General features: G+C 43.3%; 3 protein-coding genes across 5 annotated transcripts; 1 reads left to right on the forward strand and 2 right to left on the reverse strand.

Moving 5' to 3' along the window:
* Positions 1–731: 731 nt before the first annotated feature.
* tubd1 (tubulin, delta 1) lies at positions 732–3,681 on the reverse strand. The gene is made up of 8 exons (XM_076099950.1): positions 3,388–3,681; positions 3,138–3,285; positions 2,219–2,435; positions 1,908–2,139; positions 1,610–1,774; positions 1,355–1,483; positions 1,056–1,239; positions 732–972 (listed from the first exon to the last, which is right to left on the reverse strand). Exons 1-8 carry the CDS (start codon positions 3,536–3,538, stop codon positions 867–869), a joined length of 1,332 nt encoding a protein of 443 aa, XP_075956065.1. The 5' UTR covers positions 3,539–3,681; the 3' UTR covers positions 732–866.
* A 554-nt stretch (positions 3,682–4,235) lies between these two features.
* Positions 4,236–11,917, forward strand: rps6kb1b (ribosomal protein S6 kinase b, polypeptide 1b). The gene is made up of 15 exons (XM_076100045.1): positions 4,236–4,416; positions 5,427–5,470; positions 5,589–5,709; positions 5,868–5,936; positions 7,672–7,819; positions 7,993–8,050; positions 8,128–8,228; positions 8,515–8,605; positions 8,751–8,841; positions 8,954–9,061; positions 9,165–9,227; positions 9,346–9,423; positions 9,656–9,763; positions 10,220–10,332; positions 10,645–11,917. Exons 1-15 carry the CDS (start codon positions 4,345–4,347, stop codon positions 10,898–10,900), a joined length of 1,521 nt encoding a protein of 506 aa, XP_075956160.1. The 5' UTR covers positions 4,236–4,344; the 3' UTR covers positions 10,901–11,917.
* Positions 11,918–12,469: 552 nt separating this feature from the next.
* Positions 12,470–18,175, reverse strand: slc33a1 (solute carrier family 33 member 1). 3 transcript variants are annotated; one of them, XM_076100044.1, is made up of 9 exons: positions 18,088–18,175; positions 16,716–17,173; positions 16,464–16,617; positions 16,157–16,352; positions 15,852–16,051; positions 15,534–15,718; positions 15,318–15,435; positions 14,197–14,412; positions 12,470–14,102 (listed from the first exon to the last, which is right to left on the reverse strand). In XM_076100044.1, exons 2-9 carry the CDS (start codon positions 17,129–17,131, stop codon positions 13,935–13,937), a joined length of 1,653 nt encoding a protein of 550 aa, XP_075956159.1. In that variant the 5' UTR covers positions 17,132–17,173; positions 18,088–18,175; the 3' UTR covers positions 12,470–13,934. The 3 variants fall into 3 exon arrangements, with proteins under 3 accessions (XP_075956159.1, XP_075956156.1, XP_075956158.1); XM_076100041.1 differs by having other exon boundaries at positions 15,534–15,751; XM_076100043.1 differs by having other exon boundaries at positions 15,534–15,751; positions 17,916–18,160.
* Positions 18,176–19,653: the final 1,478 nt, after the last annotated feature.

Genomic DNA, 19,653 nt, shown 5'->3' on the forward strand with positions numbered 1-19,653 from the left:
GGTAAGTGAACAGTTCAGCACCATCAGTTAATAGTTCTCTTTGTATCAGACTCTTCATGTCGGGGTGAAGTCCGGCCTGAAACGGACTCTGCAGATTCTGCTCCACTCCGGCTTGTGGACCCCGCTTCTACATTCTCATGAACATCCTTGACTCAACTTTCCCATCCCGTCAGCTAGCTTATCAGACTGGTGTTGGCTGTTAAACTAGCACGGCAACAGCAGTCTGTAAGCTGGCTGAAGTTCTGGGCCTTCAGCATTTCGTTTCTGACGCTTGGCTCGTGTCAGAACTGCACTTCAGCCGGTCCATTAGTGGACACACAGACCGGTCTTTAGTGAACCCCTGGTTTTATGTTGATCTGCCCACATCTGGAAATACTGTGATGGGGGGGGGAAAAAATGAACAATAAAGTGATGAAAAGTATGTTAACTGCTCTTGTTACGTTTCTTTGTTTCCCAATAATTGCTGAACATTCACATTTTCTAACTAGAATAGCTCCGTAGCTGTTGATCACAACACATCTTCTTCAGCAGATGGAGACGCTGCGTTGTCATGGAAGTGTAGAAGTTGACATTTTTCTGAACGCAGCATTTGATAAAATGATCTAATCCCAAAGTCCATAACTAATTAAATGTAATAAAATAGTTCCAACAAGAGGAACTGAATGTGTCCCAATGATACTTTTGGTGTAAAGAAATGGTCAAAAGTCAAGGAATCAGTTTCTTTCAGTGAACCAAGTAAATAAATCTCTTTTTTTTATGTACATGTTTTAAAAAGAAGAAAAGCAGCAGCAATGTCCCACGTCATGGTATTCTGTTTGGTACATACAGTCCAATGGGCAGGTGGTGCTTGTTAGTTTTCTCCATTTCTAGTGCAGATGTTTGTAGCTGGAGATGACTTGCTCAATAGATGTGAAGCTGTCTAGAAAGTCCTCCTCTGAGATCCCAAACTTAATGTACTGGTGAATGTAGGCCCTTTAACAGAGGAAATAAAACGTTAAAAAGAAACACTTCCTAAAAGCGACATTTTTTCCCCCTGAGTAACGGGGCTGACTCACCTGGACGCAAACATGTTCCAGGCTTTTCCCACCATGTTGTCCAGAGGTCTGAGCAGAGCCTGGCTGTTGCTGACCAGCGTGGCACATTTTTCATACTTATTAAAAGGCACTGGGGATTTCCACGAGTTGAAAGCTTCTTCTGATGAGAGCCAGGAGGTGTACAGGGCCGGGTCCTCGAAGCCACCTGTGGACGGTACACACTTTACATCTCATGCATAGCGCCACATCGTTCCAAAATGTCATCATATCCCTCATGACTTGTGGATTAATCAGGTAAAATAAATACATTTCAACCAGACCTGTCTCTGCGCTGTAAACGTCTTTCCCTCTCAGTATGAGCAGGTTGGCCAGAGAGCGGTTGAAGCTGGATCCTGTGAGACTCCTGGTCCGCTCAGAAGCTGCAGGTGGACGCACCTGCCAGTCTATACCTGAGACGGGACGAAAAACAGCGATCCTCAGAAGTGTTCAACGGATTACACTCACTTTCAAGCCATATAATGGCTCAATAAACGAATCTGAAACTGAACTACGAGGTTAAATTTGATAGAACTTGCCTTCCTCCATCTTGGTGTTGGAGATGAGCATCTGTCGTAGGTGTTTGAGCATGCTCGGCCAGCTGAACGTGCTGTAGGCCATGGAGGAACTAGGCATCTGAGGGATGGTGCACACACTGAGCAGCTTGTACTCCGGGTGGCACGCGAGGGCGCTCACCAACTCACCTGAGAGACGACAAAGAGTAAAGTCCACATTAGGGGTGAGACGTGCTGGCTCATGAGGACGGCACAGGGTACAACATTCCCTGTGTAGACTCCGCCTCTCCATCCAGGCCCTGCGTGTCTCGGCATGGCTCACCCAGAGGATTTCTGCCGTAGACTCCATGGGAGTCGGCGGTGAGCGCGGGCTGCAGGATGCTGCCCAGCTGGTGAGCGATCACCTTGTTGACATCACCGAAGGAGATGTGTTTGATGTTGAGCAGCTGACCGCAGATCCTGTGCACCGTGTCGTTCTCGTGCACCAGGATGGCGTCGGACAGCTGGTAGAGGTGAGCCAGCGTCAGCACAGAGTTGTAGTTCTGGACAATCACCTGAGAGGACAGGTGAAAGATTTTAACAGCACATTATTCTAATATTAAAGACTAAACACTCGGTAGCCGTCTCCGTTACCTCCCCGGTCCCGTACGGCCAGGTGAGGTGGTTGAGGATGAAGGTTTTGGGGTAGATGTCTCGGAGACACTGAGTAACGTAAGTACCAACGCCGGACCCCGTTCCCCCCGCCACACTCATCATGGCCATGAGTCCGGCCAACCTGTCACAGCGCTCCACCTCTCGCCTCACCAGCTGCTCCACCACGTCTCTGTGACGAGGCCCGTGGACACGGTACCTGGTGGGACACAAGAAGCACATCCTGTGTTTGTGTTGTGTCTATAAAAAAAAAAAGTTCCCACTAAGTTACATTTTGCTTGTTTCTAAAGCATGAAACAGTCCCAACTCAAACTCCGCTTACTAGCTTCTTATTGTCAAACTGCCATTTTAAAAAAGGTCTAGAATGAACTTTGATGCTTCATTTCAGAGCTGAAACAATTAATTGATCAGTTAGCGGATCAACAAAAAATGAACGAGCAAATGTTTGGATAATCAATCAATCGTTTCAGTAAAACTTTCAAGTTAAAACTTATCAATTGTGATAATTTGATGCTTTTCTTTGTAATACATGATACTAAACGGGCACGACTTCGGCTCTGACAGAATATAAGGGGCATTGTTGACAACAGTTACAAGACATAAGAGAAAAATCATCTGCAAATTAACCCATAATGAGTCATATTTAATTTATAAATCTGAACAGATTATGAGCTATTGAGTTAAGTCATCATGACCCATCCCCAACAGCTGAAAGCTCAGGGAAGAATGCTCGTTAATAGGCCTTGAGTTGTGAAAGTTTTGACATGTTTACACAATGATGAGGTGATTGCCGATGTTTTGCTTTGTAATATTCATACTACTATAACAAAAACAGTGTTATTTGCATTTACCAGATTATTAGTTTGTACATATTTTACAGTAAAAGGTGAAATGGTCTTACCCATTAGCCCAGTTGTTCCCAGAGCCCTGCTTCTGGCTGAAGTGGGAAGACTCTCCATACCTCCACATGCCACACTTTGCAGCCCTGCTCATACTCTGGTTGATCACTTTGGGCTCCATGTCAATCAGCACCGCCCTGGCTACGAGCTCTGGTTTGTAGACAGGGAGACATGACAGTTAAACACGTGTGTTTATTATTTATTTAGACGCTTATTTCACCCACTAAAGGAGGACATAGATCAGGTGTTTACCTCCACGTGAGGTTTGGTGGAAGAATCGCTCGCAGCCCGCTGTGCTGTACACTTTCCTCTGTCCCTCCAGAGCATCGCTGCAGAGGACGTCAAACAGCTCGTGGCCCACCTGGTTGCCGCACTGACCGAGCTGAACTGTTACGATGGACATGTTCTCTGGAGGATCGATAGTTTCCCCGATCAGAGTATCAGAACATACAGTCTGAAAGGTTTCATGACTGAGTCCACGGAGCTGTCAGCATCTTTGTTGTTTAAAAGCGGCGCACGTCCTGTCGTCATCCGCCACGAGAAGTTAAAATGGCGTTTCCGGCCGGAACTGTCAACACTTTCAAAATAAAGCTCCTATGCATATGTGATGAGATCTGATTTAAGTAATATGATGTAATGTACATTGGGTATTATTATATTATATTATTATATTATTATATTGTTATATTATTATATTATTATATTATTGTATTCTTATAATAGGGGTTTATAAGTAATGGTAATTTATTATGTTACTGGAGTGTTTGTGATTTGAATATAAATTAAATGAGAATGACAAAAACATTTCAACAACATAGTTTCTTCAACGTGGACTGAATTGTTTCAAGCATAAAACATGTCAGTATTTAGTAGCGGAGAATGTTCATGTTTAAAATTAACCTGACTATTTTAGGTGTGACCAGAGACCCTAATAGTACAGTCAGAAAAGGCTTGTTATGAATGGCAATGGAAAGATTTGAATAGGTTTATTTAGTCTTTTATTTGAATTTGTAGTGAATACACTGATGTTGGTTTATGACCAAAAATAAAAGCGAGTCATACAGGGCACCGCCCCCTTTTGTCGGGTGTTGCAATGCGCATGCTCAGTGTAGTAGCCGGTTATGGCGGCGGTGTGTTTTTGTCCATGAGGTGTGGAGACGCCTGCTATTCTTGCGGTCTGTGACGGAGCGATCCGAGCGAAGCGCTGCCATGGCTGGAATGTTTGACATTGATTTGGACCAGCCGGAGGAAAACGTCTCCGACGATGATGAGAACGAGGAGGTACTTTCATGGAGGATGTTGAGACGTGACTGCGAGAGTTGTCACCGCAGAAATTCTCCACGCACAGTAGCTAGCTGTTAGCCTGTTAGCCTGCTAGCCTGCCACAGGCCCTGCTCCTGCAGCCGGCGCTCTCAGGCCTAACAGGGTTAGCAGAGGCTAATGCTAGCTCGCCACCGTTAGCCTGACAGCGATCATGAAAGCGAGCTGTCACTCGTTCTGTTTCTATTCTACCAGTAGCGATAGCTCAGCGGTGAGCTGCATGTGTTTTTAACCCCGTCTCGTTTAAATAGAACCGTCGCTGTCATGTTAAGAGTTGTGCAAACAGAGCCTTACTTGGCCAAATGTGCTGCAGTGATAAATGTGGCTCGGTGTGCAACAGTTTATTTTGGCAAGACTGCTACAGAGTGTGACTGTGTGGACATAGAGCTGGTGTCTGTGTGTTTCTATTCACACCGAGCCTGAAATACAGCAGCACAACAACTGACTGTACACCTAATTTAATACAGCATTAAAAATTTAATAAACCATTTTTGCTTATTATTTTATCTATATAGCACGAATTGGGAAACTGTTACTTCACAGCAGCTCTTGTTTGTCAGTGTCCCATCACAGCTCCTGTTTTAATGTGAAGCCAAACACCTTTATAAACTGTCAGATAAGACAAGGAAATGACCCTTTGAAAATGCTTGATTCTATTTTTAAGTCGTTGTCTTTTTTGTAGCTATTTATTTGCATCGCATGACAAGTATTGTAAATGCTGTACTATCATAGTAATAAAACAGACATAAAGCGTTAAATCACACAGGGAAAAAATGAAATACAGAAATGTCTTCATGAGATCAAAGGCTCCCTATAAGAAATGAAAAACCGAAGAAAGAAAGTCACTCAATCAAACTGTGATTTCGAGCACTGCTCATGTTTTCTCCATTGGAGTCCATCCTCTTCCTCGTGAGAACAGAAAAGCAGAATGACTTTTGTGTTTATGTCGTGTTTTCTACTTTTCCTTGCAGGTTCAAATCGGTGACATCATGGACCAGTGCAGTGGATTTGAGTTGTAAGTTTTCACTATGTCCTTCCGTGCTTATGTTCATGTATGTATGTTTTGTTCTTTTTTTTTTGCATTTGAATCAGTGGAAAAACAAGAACTCAATGCATTGAATGTGTCTCTGCAGCAACATGGACGACTGTGAGAAGATTGAGATATCGGAGGACAACGTCAACCAGGGGACGGAGAACATCAGACCCGAGTGCTTTGAGCTGCTGCGGGTCCTGGGGAAAGGTGGTTATGGAAAGGTACCCAAGAAGCATGAAGCCTTGAGAAAGTACACTTAACACGCACACACGCCTACAAATGCACACGTTGGATTATTGTCCCTCTAGAATGCAAAGGAGTTGTATTGACTCGAAAGTGTTCTATCTTAAACATGTTAATCATTTCCCCTTTTGTGCAGGTCTTTCAAGTTCGAAAAGTTGTTGGAGCTGCGTCAGGCAAAATATTTGCCATGAAAGTTTTAAAAAAGGTACATTTTTCTTCTTAAATATCTATAATTAGAGCAATGTACCGCCGCTCTCAGTTTGTAATCCTGTGAATGCAATTGCATGCTTGTTTTTACAAATAAACATTATATTGCTTCCGTCTGCAAATATTGGCTGTCCTTGAAGCCAGTGGTGGGGTAGGATTTCACTGCTCGTTGGTAGACTGCCATCTGCGCTGCTGCAGCCTTGGCACTTAAAAACGCTCTGCCTCAGCCCATTCGATTCCGCTTGATGTTCACGCCGCTTCTGCTTGATTGGCTAAAATGACCCCAGTGACACATTGAAGACCTGCCAGATTTCAACCGGTCGTTTTCAATCGTTCAGCTTCAAAGTGGCAGGCGGGCCTGTAGTTTTTGGGTTAGAGCACAGGGCCCGTATTTATGAAGCATCTCAGAGTGAGATATCAGTCATGACTTGCCCAAAATTGTCAGTGACACACATGCAGTGGTGCGTTTAGGCTTTTCCGGGTTTCAGGAGAGCTGCAGAACTGTCCCAATCAGTTCAGAGTTCTCAGATAGCAACAGGACAGATGGCAACATACACTCCAGCTCGTGTACACAGTCACAATGTGCAACATTTGATGTAGAATAACGAGATTTTTCAGATTGAATTGGAAAAATAAAAAAATCACATTTTCAATATAATCCTCCTGCAGAAAAAGTTACATTTTATTGCAATTTACACTGAATTCAAAACTAAAGTATAGCTACAACAGCAACGATGTAGAACGTTATAGCTATGGCTGCTATTGTTCCACCTCTAAATGTAATTATATACTAACGTGTAATTCATGTATCATGTTTATTTTCAGATGAAATATATTTGTAGTCTTTTTGTGAACGAAACTATCTTGTAATACAAGTAGCATAATGCTGTATGCGGTCATTACTTTAGATTTTCCTGCTTCACGATATTTCTAATTCAGTCTGATTTGAATCTGTTGATTGCACATCGAACCACAGAGAATGATGAATAAGTGGCATATACCAATTATGTCATTTACTCTTAAATGAGAACTTCGACTCCTTGCTGTGCGTGTGTAGCAAGGCTCGTTAATAACTAAAGTCCTACTCCGAGGTTGAGTCACAGTGATTCTTAGTTGCTTGATAAAAATGGGCCCAGATTACAGGAAGTTAGGGTTTAGTGGATGACGGTTAGTTACTTTTGGTAGTCCTGTAAAGGGAACAAAGGCCTAGTTAGCGAGCCGGAAAGGGCTTAAAATTCAGTAAACAATGCACGATTCCTAATCGGTCTCAACAAAAAAGTGAATTGCAAAGACCTTTTAAAGTATCTCAGTCAGCAAGCTCGTACTGCACCATTTCAAATCAACGGGCGCGTCGCAGCCTCGGTTGTGGTAGTTCTGACACTCAAAGCTGAAACAACATTGCTGCCGACAGGCGGCTCTTTAGCTTTCTGACATAAGTGGTTAGCAAACACAAACATGAGCAGGAGAGAGGAGAGGAAGAGTGTGGAGAGCTGGAGGAACAGAAGACACTGTACATATACAACCACAGTAGTGCTCGGACTATTGACGTCGTCATTCTTCCATAGAACAAAAGCAGCTCATAAGTCGGCGATAAACAGACTGTTGGCAGGACATATTTGTCGTTCAGTGCTATTCACATCTGCATGGATGAAAAGATGGCCATTGTTTCACCGTTCCGTCTGCCTCTGGAGTTGACTAATGTTGGTGAACTTCTTCGGGTTCGGGGGCACAAGGCTATGATTGTACGCAACGCCAAGGACACGGCCCACACGAAGGCAGAGAGGAACATCCTGGAGGAGGTGAAGCATCCCTTCATAGTTGATCTCATCTACGCCTTCCAGACCGGAGGGAAGCTGTACCTCATCCTGGAGTACCTGAGCGGTCAGTACGAGAAATACACACACACACACCTGGTACACAACGCACACTCTAAAGGAAGATCAATGCATATTACGCAAGTGAGAAATCACTTCCTCCTGGCTGCGACCTAACCTGTGGAGGCGGGAGGGATGTATGTGCGTGTTAACAGCATAAAAATGTGTTCACCTGCGCAGGAGGAGAACTGTTCATGCAGCTGGAGAGGGAGGGCATCTTCATGGAAGACACAGCCTGGTGAGTGTTTTTATTGAATAGGGACGGACAGATATCTCGGCAGACTATCGGTTTATTTTCTTTGTATTTCTCTGTAGTTTCTACCTGGCTGAGATCTCCATGGCTCTGGGCCACCTGCACCAGAAGGGCATCATCTACAGAGACCTGAAGCCGGAGAACATCATGCTCAACAACCACGGTGTGTGTGTGTGTGTGTGTGTGTGTGTGTGTGTGTGTGTGTGTGTGTGTGTGTGTGTGTGTGTGTGTGTGTGTGTGTGTGTGTACACACACGTGATGAAATTAACTCAAACCTTCCTGTATAATTTATCCAAAGAAGATGTCTTACATTTCTTTGTATTTGTCCCGAAACATCACTATCCATATGCACAAATATCATGCCACAGAAATGACAGTAAATAAAGATCATGTTGCAATTTCATAATTATCAACAATTGCATCTGAATATGTGTTGTTTTTCCTTCCAGGGCATGTGAAGTTGACAGACTTTGGATTGTGTAAAGAGTCAATTCACGACGGCACAGTCACCCACACTTTCTGCGGTACCATCGAATACATGCAAGTGGAGCAGTCCTTCAATCCCACTCACTTGCATGCAAATATGCCTCCTCACTCACTCGTTCCCCTCCTTCGTCTTCCACGCTTAGTATCGACTCATTTACGTTCATTCGTTAGTAACAGGTGTGCACTCGTGTTGTTGCAGGGCCCCAGAGATCTTGATGAGAAGCGGACACAACAGAGCAGTAGACTGGTGGAGTCTGGGCGCTCTGATGTACGACATGCTCACAGGAGCGGTCAGTTAAACTTTCACAACATTTAAAAAATATCTTTCTACTATTATAAGATATGAGTCATAATTTGGTAATGTGTGTGTAACCCCCCCCTTCCTCTCTTTTCCCACTGTAGCCACCGTTCACTGGTGAAAACCGCAAAAAGACCATTGACAAGATCCTGAAGTGTAAGCTCAGCCTCCCACCCTACCTCACACAAGAAGCAAGAGATCTCCTGAAACGGGTATCTCCTGTTCGCTTAAAGCTTATACGACACGTGTTTATCCAAAATAAGTGTGGCGTTGTTGTGTAAGCATTCTTTTGACACTTGACTGCTGCTTGTACAGTTGTTAAAGAGGAACGCCTCGTCGCGGCTGGGAGCGGCAGCAGGAGACGCCACAGAGGTGCAGGTGAGAATGAATATTATTACCTCTCAGGACGTACTGGTAGTAACATACTGTTGTTTAACATCTCCCCGACGTAGAAGCTCAGTCTTATGGCCCTGTCTTTGTATTTGATGTCCCACAGGCTCATCCCTTCTTCAGACACACCAACTGGGAGGATCTACTGGCTCGGAAAGTGGAGCCCCCCTTCAAACCTTTCCTGGTGAGTATCAGAGGAGCATGGAGTTCTGAATTACATGTTGGAATTAGATCTCTGTGAGCTGGAGATGAGTTTTGTTTCCGGCTACCTGGCCAGGTTGAACCAGCTGATCGAGTGTTTGGTAATCAAACCCAGGTCGTCTCTTGTTCCAGACCTGCGTGTTGTTAGTTGACACATCTGCTCATGTTGCTGCACCTCCTCACCTCTTGTTTGTCTTCTCCTTCTATTTTGGCAGCAATCAGCTGAAGACGTGAGTCAGTTCGACTCGAAGTTCACCAGCCAGACGCCGGTCGACAGCCCGGACGACTCGACGCTCAGTGAAAGTGCCAATCAAGCCTTCCTGGTACCTTCTCTGGCTGCGTGTTCACGTCTTTTGTTTGTTTCGTTCTGCCTCCGTACATTCGAGAATTATGACAAATGTTTAATAGGATAAAATGATGACATTTTCGACAGACATGGATGTAATCTGCCACATGAATATAATTCTAATTTTCTCGTGAACACAAAAGAAAGAATGTTGAGAGCCTTTTTATTTTAATTTTAAATGAATTACTCAAGCTTTTGGTAACAATTAAGTTCCATCTTAATTACTTCCATTTTACCTTAATTAATGTTTAGAAAAAAAGCACACACAACCAAATCGGTCAGGTGGAGCAACAAATATCAGATTGAAAGTCGCTGCATTGCTGATTGACGCTGCTGCTTCTGACTCGGTAATGAAAAGAGGTCTTCCTGCCCCTCAGATGTGATCGTGCACCAACCGTATCTGTGCTTGTCTCTGATGTCTCTGTTCCTGTAGGGTTTCACATACGTTGCTCCGTCAGTCCTGGAAAACATCAAAGAAAGGTTCGCATTTGAGCCAAAAATCCGCTCACCTCGACGCATCGTGGATAGCCCGAGAACACCTCTCAGGTATTTGGGCATGTCTGCAGCAGCCACTTGTACTGGTTGGCAAAATCAACCCCTTATTCCCACCCTGAGTCTTTGTTTAATTCCTGATATTTCTCACCAAGAGAAATATTGTTTACGTCGTGCTAACTGCACCCTTAACAGCAGCTTATTGAACATATGAGTTTTGGCTTTTTCAATCATGCGGACTAATTCGTTAAGACCAAAAATGATAGCAGAATACACATGAAAACAGATCTTCCATATTGCACATTGTTACAAATGCCTCTCGGTTACATCTGTCCCGTTTCCTTCCTCTCCTCTCTGTGCTTTCAGCCCAGTCAAGTTCTCAGGTGGGGAGTGCTGGGCCCGGAGCCCCCTTCTCCCTGGCGCAGGACCAAGTGTCCTCCAGTCACCTCAGGACCAGGCCATGGAGCTGTCCACCCCGGAGCAGATGGATGTCACAACCAGCTCCGAGGCCTCGGCCCCTCTTCCCATCCGTCAGCCTGCCGGGGTCAACCTGGGCCAGATGAAGCAGCAAGCCTATCCCAGCATGGCCAAGCGGCCCGAGCATTTACGTATGAACCTATGACCCACCGCGCCTCTGTAGGAAAGTTCATTTATTGACTCTTTTTTTATTTTTATTTTTATTTTTAAGAAACAAAGCAAAAAGATATGGATGCTGGAGACGATTCAAATCCAAAATTGCACATCCGCACACTCCATATACTGTCACAACCTGGAGTTAGTGCGTGGGTCTGCGGCTCCGGCGTGCTGCAGTTGAGGCCTCGCCGCTTCTCCTCCGACACCTCAGGTCTCATGACCTGTGTCTTCTGAACTGGACTAGTAGGACTGGAAACCCCTTTCTTGAGGAGCCACAGCCTTTTTGTGCGACCTGGAAATCAAAAAGGCGACAGAATGCACAGTATGCAAGCTATTTACTCTAAAATGCCGTCAGTCTACTGTACAAGACGACGTCCAAAGTGCTTCGTGCTATTTGAATGAATGCCGGTGAGGCAAACTGCTTCCATTGGGAGATTTTGAAAGTTCTTCTCAGACAAAAAAAAAGTAAAAATGCTTCCTGGCTCTGAATGAAATGATATAAATTAGGTTAATTATTGAAAAAGAATTGAGCATTGTGAACAGAGGTTCTGGTATTGATGAATATACACAATGGATGCATTAACTGTGCTATACATCAATGATGAATCAAAGCCGAGTTTCAAAAAGAGAGAAACCTTGACTTTTTACGTTCTTTCGGCATTAAAGGCGTATTTGATGTGGGAACCGTACTTTGATTCTCTGCTCTTAAGGCGTGCTACACTGCAGGACGAATCGCTGGATTAGTTGACACGTCACCAGACATAATTCAGCTTGACCACCCGAAAATGTCTCACTGATCTGGGTGCTGCTTTGTGTGACCACAATCTGACCCCCGGAGTGAGCTCATACTGGAGACTCTGGCACCAGTTGATCTGGATCCTCAGTTGTGGGGTTTGATGCTCAGAAAACTCGGGGCAACATTCACAGCGTCCGACATCAGCTCACTTGTTTAGGAGGGAAGTTTTAGAAAGGAAAATTCAAATAAAAAAAAAATAAAAATACAGAATGCATCGTGTCTTTTTTTTGTATGAAAGGAAAAACATCTGGAGACCTCACAAGTGCACGTTTTTTAAATCACGTATAAGATTTGTTTGTCTCAACATTACATCCTGTGAACGTCAAAGATCCTCACATCAGAGCATCAGAGAGCACTGCTGCGAGCTTATTTAAATGTCTGACTTTACCATCACCCTGTGCTATCCTTTTACTTTACGATTGGGAATTTAGACTCATCGTAAACTAAAGTTGTGCAAAGTAAAAATAATTTAAATAAAAGTTAAAGGATTGTGAGAAAAATTAAAACTTTTTTCGCAGCTGAAATGCACCCAAAAGCCAATTTAGCAAATTAAAGTATCTGATCTGAAAGTGATATAAAATATAAAAACAAATGCACATGTTGCTGAAATCAACAGTGTCACAGTCTAACATGTTTGTCAAAGAAAATCAAAACAACAAATCCAGTGCCCTGATAATGAGAAAAGGCTTTCAGGAAGAAGTGTCATGAGAGCGATGTGCTGGTACAAATACAGGAGAGAGGCCCAATAAATGTCAAACAAAGGCATGTAGTATGACTTTTAATTTTAATGCAGCGTAAGGGACTTTTGTGCATTTCAGAGGAACCATTGGCCAAAGAACTGCTACCTCAGCAATCAAACTATTTGACCTTTTACATGTAGTTCAAAAAGTCGGCATCAGAATCAAATTATGCCAAATGAGTTGAAAATGAAGCTCTCCTGACATGAACCCTGATTGTGTGCTTCAACGCTTACATTTGACAGACGTTTTTCAATGCTGGCTTTAGAGAAAAATACTGTAACATTCAATTCTACGTACAATATGAAAACATAAACAGGACATGTGCGTATCACGTGTCTCTTCAAGGCTGCTGGTCCCGGATCTCAATTGGTTTTGGGAGCAAGAACTTCACTGTATGTATTTAATTACAAAGGCTGGTGGTAACGTCCCACTCTGCAGAACTTGGCTTTATGGATGTTAAAATGTCGTAATTGGGACTCCTGTAATACATTGTTGCATTGATAGTTAGTATACAGCATATTGACCTTTTACATAAAACGTGTTTGAATAATAATGCAAATTAAAAATGCCCCACTGACAACCAAGAGGTCCGAAATGTTCAAATCCACACTGTCCAATAATGCCATTAAAGAATTGATTTGGTCCTATAAAGAATACAACCGATCAGATTTAAGGAAAGTTTGGAAAAAGAAAAGAATGCTCCAAGAAAATGTTTTAATATTTCAGACATCTCAGTTCACTTGATCATTGATGATATCGGTAATAATGAGGAATGTGTGCTCAGCGTCATATTATGGAGTATGTTTTGTGTAATCTACCAAACCAGAAGACAGACTTTGAAACACCAAACAAGGCAAAAATCACTTAAGAGGAAGAAAATATATATATTTAAATAATGATTTAAAGAATCATTGGTTCAGATCTGAGTCCAGCAGCAATCAAAGATAATCTTCACACCGGGTTTAAACACTTCCATCTGTTTTTTTACCTTTAGTATCTGTTAATATAGATTCAATGGTGACTGGCCGGGAAGGTCAACAAGAGTCTTAAGTGCTAAGTTTACTTTTGAAGTTATTTTTTGCTCATATTTGGGCCAAAAGGTAAAGAAACTGCAGAGAATAACTGAACGTGAAGGCAGGTAAAAACACACTAATAAAGTTATTTGAACATATTCTTTGAGCCAGCTCTTGTTTGGTTAAGCTGTTCCAAGCAGCAGAATATGGTTTCAAAATAAAAATGTAAAAACTTCTCAGCTAGTCTGACCGGTCGGTCCAGTTTTCAGAGTCCTTCATCAGATTTGTGTACCTGGAGTTGACAGAGGTGAGAAAGTATGAGTGTTTTCTTGACGCAGCAACTCGAGCACGACCAGCTGGACTAAACGGACGAGAAGTGGAACAATAACACGTCCGCCGTTCAGCTGTTTTTTGGAGCAGAGTATGCGGAAGTGCAAGAGGAAAAAAAAGAAAAATGCACTGATGAAAGTGTCATCACCGACTAGCTCTGCACCTCCATGCAGCAGGCTTCTGTTCCTGCAGGTGTCTCATCTTCTTCCCCAACCACACCCACCAGGCTAAACCAATCACAACACACACCACCGACTCCACGTAGTAGCCGTCCAGCGTGGTCACACAAGCGCCGCCCTCCTTAACGCACAGCTGGAGACACAACAGGGAGAAAGGAATCAATATATCAAGTCAAGGTAGTTACATACTCCGCTGTGCAGGATTATTTCCCTCGCTGCTTACTCACCCCCGCCTCCTCTGGAGAGCCACAGCTCTGCCCGGCGGCCCCCTGACACTCCTTAGAGGTCAGGGGATCCACCATCCACAGAGCCAACGTGGAGGGCCAGTTCCCACCGAGGTTAGTGACTGTGTTCAGCAGGGTCATGTAGGTCCCGCCGATGAGGGGGTCGCTCACTTTGGCGTGGAAGGCCATGCAAGCCACGTACATACTGTATAACGCCACCTGGGGAAGCAACATGGGAAACATTTGTTTATGCTGCTCAATAGTCAAACTTACCATGATATTTAACTTCATTCTTATCACATCAATTTTATATTTTTATCTGCTGTTTTAATGACCGGATGGCAAAAATCCAAGGTCCAGAAAAAGAATAATTGTATAATCAATAAAATGGTTTTTATATTCTATTGAAAGACAAATAGAAAGAAAGATGCAAACGTAACCTGTCTCACTAAAATATACCACAAATGTAAAAAAAAGAAAGAATGAGGGGACGACTATGTTTCTGTCCCTGATACTTTAGATGTTCTTCTGTTGCACATCTGCGGGCAGAGACAGGAAATGAAATGAGGTTGGTGGGAGAAAAAGGAACTCATCTTAACACTTGTCTGCCTTTATACTTAAAAATAAGACCGTGACAAACATCTGTGCATCTGCAACACATGTTTTGATCAACCTGCCATTCTAGCAGCACTGCAAGGCTGTGCTTTGAGCTAAATGCGAACATGTAACATGTAACATGTGCAATGCTTACCGTCTTTACCATGCTAGTTAATTTGCTACTTAGCAATAAACACAAAGTACAGCTGAGGCTGATGGGAATCATTAGTGTTGCAGGTAATTGGTCATAAAACAATGTATTACACAAAATAGAATTTCAGAATTGACTCTCTAAGTTGTGGTCATTTTTAGCTCATTGCAGCCAGTTTCCATTCCCCATCTTACGAGCAGACTTAGACATACAGTACTGTTCATAATGTGCAGAGGGTCAGAAGCCCTTTCTAAGCAGCAGACTGTCACTATCTGCACACTGCTGACATCCTGTCACCTGGAAAAACTATGATAAGAGCTAGAAGCAGTAAAGGGAAGAAAAGCAAGATATTAAAGAGAGTAACAGAAATACAAACCTGATGCAATGCGTAGCTAAACAGCACTATGGCGTAGTAGTAAACAGGGAACCCTCCTTCATGTTTTACACTGGGCGTCCACCACACCAGCAGAGCGTAACCCAGTCCTATGAGCAACCTGCAACCGCAAACAGCAACACTCTGTCAGCTTTTAGTTTGTATGAATGGGTTTGTGTATATGTGTGTGTGTGTGTGTGTGTGTGTGTGTGTTACAACCTGAAAGGGAAGGCCTTGTAGAAGACGTCCAGCGGTCTAGGCCCTGCTGTGTATTTGCTGATGATCACAGGTAGTAGGATCTGCAGAGGCACCATGGGCACTGCCAGCAGTGCCAGCTGCTCCTTGGGAACTCCAGCCTCCACCAGCTTCAGGCCCGTCACTGCATCTGCTGCCGAGAAGCCAATCTGAATAACAAAAAAAAGAGAAGAAATAGAAATCTTCCATTCACATTGGATGTTTGTGTAAAGCAGCAAAGTGTCCGTAAGCAACACTTTCTAAGTCATGTTGTAAAAGTTGTTTCATGTAATGCTGAAGTACTTTAGCAGTGAGAAGCAGGGAACAAAAGGTGGAGACTGTGGGCATCTTGATGATAGAGAACAGCAGCTTGTAGGTCTCCATGACGCCCTGTGTTTCCTGGTGGACTCTCTGCTTTCCTTTGCCGTGATTATTTTCTTTTTTCATGATGGCCACCAGAGTCGTGGAAATCAGGAACACAATTCCCCAAAAAAACAAGAACTCTGCAGCCGAAGAACAGAAGGCATTAGAAATGATTACACGTCACCCAAAATCACTGCTCTGTTGTAAGAGAACAACAACTCTGTGAGGTCAGGGGTGAATAATACCCGACAAGGTGACGATGCCCGTGTCCTTGGGCTCTACTCTGAGGTACTTGTTGCAGAAGTCTGCAGACTCCAGAGCCAGAAAGAGCACATTCCCCAGGAAGTACCCAGCTGTCTGGCCCACAGAGTTGCATGTAGAAGCATATCCCACATTCTCTCTGGACAACATGGTCAGGGCCCAGCCATCCACAGCTATGTCCTTTGAAGCAGAGAAGGTACCGAAATTGGAGGACAGGAGGAAAACTAATCTAATTCAATGTATTTATCTTCCCGAATGTGCGTTTGTGTCACAGTGTTTGCGTCCGCCTACCTGTGTGGCTGCAAGGAAGGCAAGCATAAAGAAGACGGCAGTCAGTGTTACCACCTTCGGTCCTCCCTCGCTTTGCATCAGTGAATTGACCGTCCCGGAAAGGTAGAGCATGAAGAGGCCCAGCAGGTACTGTGTGGGCACCAGCCATGACTTTCTGAAAACCAGGAACAATATACACATTGTAGGGGGAAAATATAATCCTCCACGCAGATGCAAACATCAACATAAACAGTACGCATGTGTCCTTCTTACCTTCTCCCAAACCTGCTGAAGTAGAGAGCGTCCACCAGCGGTGCCCAGAAAAGTTTGAGACTAAATGGCCAGAAGACAAAGCTGAAGAAGGCTTGGTCTTTGTAGCTGATGCTCTTACTCTGTAAGATCAGAGGGATGCTACCAGCCAGTCCCAGAGGAATCCCTTGCAGCACATATAGGAACAGAAGGAGCAAAACGTTCCCCAACTCGTCACGGATCCCGGGCCGGACTCTCCTGTGCCTCCTGTCCTCAGAGGACAACACTTTGATAAGACCCTCCGCTTCCTCTTCTACTTCAGGTTCAGAGGAGCTCGTCTCTCCCCTGTCCATGCCCGTGATGTTTTCGGATAAGAAGGTGGTACCCACGATCTTCCTCTGCCGCCCGTTCTTGTGCGTCATCAAATCTGAGTGCTCCATGTTGGAACAGTGGGCATCAAACCAGCTGTGCCCTCAGCGAATCTGCAGAAAAAAAAAAAAAAAAAAAAAAAAGAATAGAGGAGACTAGTTCAGCAGCTAAATGACTGAATGTCTGCCGTGAATATTTCCAATCATTTGAATCCCATTAAGATTGTTATCGTTGTTTGAAAGGCATAGCCAAAACAGCAACGGTACAGAACTTCACAGGCAGAAAAAGCTGTTCATAGCGAGAGTAAAGATACAATAAAGAAATGGAATAGAGTAGAATGCAAACATTCAGTGAACTACAAGCAGGGACGCACTGATCATGCTTGAACAAAAGCAGTCAGCAAAATGGTCAAGTGAGTTTCTGACTGATTAGAATAATGAAAAGCAGACTCGCATCATACGTACAGTGTATACAGTGTATGTACACTTCAAATGACGAGATAAAAGAACAGAAATCTGTGCAAAAGGAAGAAAAAATAAATAGTGTCAAGTCATTGTTGGGGTGAAAGGTGAAGGAGACACTTCCAGAGGCTAACCAATAGATCCAGGATTAGGTTGGTTAGAAATAAGAAGTTATCGAGCTTTTGTATTTCATACTGTATTGTACAGTACAAGGAAAATGTTCACGGCTGTTTCCTGCTGTCACCTAAAAATCACAAGATGTTAACTTACGTTAGCCTAAACGTAAACTATTAAAAGCAATAGTTTCTAGTACACATACAGACGTAGAAAGGACATGCGCGAGATGAAAAGGTAAAAGGTAAATCACACAAGCAGTACATTAATTGACGTGTACCTGGTGATGATAGCAGCATGCCACACAAATAATGCCAGATCAGGAAAGAGATTGAACACAAACGGCTGAATTACAGAGCAAATCAACGGGAGGCCGATTTTATTCTATGTTCTTGCAAATAGCGAGTTTGCGGCATCTTAATAGAAGGCAAGAAACACGAGAAAATCACTACCGTTTCACTCAAGGCAGGTTAGTTAAATCAATACACTCTCAAGAGAAGATCCAGGATGTGCGGCATGTGCGACGTCTAAATGGGTCCGGCACCTACAGATGACGTGTCAAAGACGAACGGAAAGGAGTTCCGTTTCAGTGCTAATGCCAGTATGTCATGTAGGGGAAGGAAAAGAAATTCAAAGAAGTGCACTCTTAAGCCCTAATCGTAAAACTCGAGCCTAAAATTACTTTCAAAAATATCCTCACAAACTCAGGTGTCACACACACACACACACACACACATACACACACACACACACACCACTGACTGGTGATGATCCTTTAGTAGAGGCTGCTTCCTCAGAGGTTGGAAATATCACACCAATAATAACATCAGTTCCACAAAACGCCAAATTAACCAACATCATTAAAGCATACAATCACAGAGTCGGGAAACTTTTAGGAAATACTGTCGGTTGTCCTTTCATTGGCATGTTGTGTTACATTCACATACAATTAAAACAAAGACATGGCATTTAAAACACCAAGCAAACCAGGAAACAAGAGACCCTTCAAGTTTTAGCATCATCATCAACTATAAGAACAAGGCAGACAAATGGTAAGTTGATCAGTTTGCAAGTCTTTAATCGGGTTGCATATTAATTAGTCTACACTAGTCGCAGTATCACTTTATAATAGGACTAGACGACATTAATTCATTCATTGTGAAGCCCATAGCATTTAAAACAAAAATCATTATCATTTAAAGTCTATCACACTAATAATGTATTGGGAATGTATTATTATTATTATTATTATTACGAGTAGTAGTTTGTTTTCTAAATTAACACGAATTAACAGGAATGATGACTGATTGAACCGAAATCACACTCAAACATTCTCCTCCATCAAAAGATATTCTGGTGATGGTCATGATGCATCCACCCCATTTAAATTAGAGGTAATGAATAACCGCACGCTCTGCCTTGTGGTTGCTGTGAGTGCATGTGAAGCTGCTTATCCACACCGATGGCATGTGACAACACACAGGCATATTTGGGTGGATCAGCATGTGACAACAGGAGCACTGGGAAGTTTTAAACCATGTGAGAGGGTGTCAATCTACCATAACGTGTCCTGATATAAGAAAATAATGCACTCGTCATCAGAACGGAGTACATTATTGTACTTACACCACGGTCACTAACCACAGAAGAGAGGCTTGTAGATATGAGCTTTGTCAAAACAGACATGGTGCATGATATTCCTAAAATAAATGACAAAAAGCAGAAGGTCAACAGGGACCCACAGATCAGTTCTGCCTTTTAGATTAATCCAACCATGTTCCTGGTTTAACCAGTGATAGTTCACTGAGGAGGAAGTGCTTTTATGGTTAGTGTTCTTTGTGCACTGGAGTGGAGGTTATAGTTTGACTGGTTATAGATTGACACCTACCAGCCAATCAGAAATGTGTATTAATCATGGCCATGGTAACAATTATGTATTTTTCATTACATTTTCCACAGGATGGCGCTGATATTACAGCACCTCTGCATATCAGAGCCCAGTGGTTCTCAACCTCTGG

Source organism: Anarhichas minor, unplaced genomic scaffold (assembly GCF_050575085.1).
Source record: "Anarhichas minor isolate MPS153535 unplaced genomic scaffold, ASM5057508v1 ptg000026l, whole genome shotgun sequence".
Classification (NCBI taxonomy): Eukaryota; Metazoa; Chordata; class Actinopteri; order Perciformes; family Anarhichadidae; genus Anarhichas; species Anarhichas minor.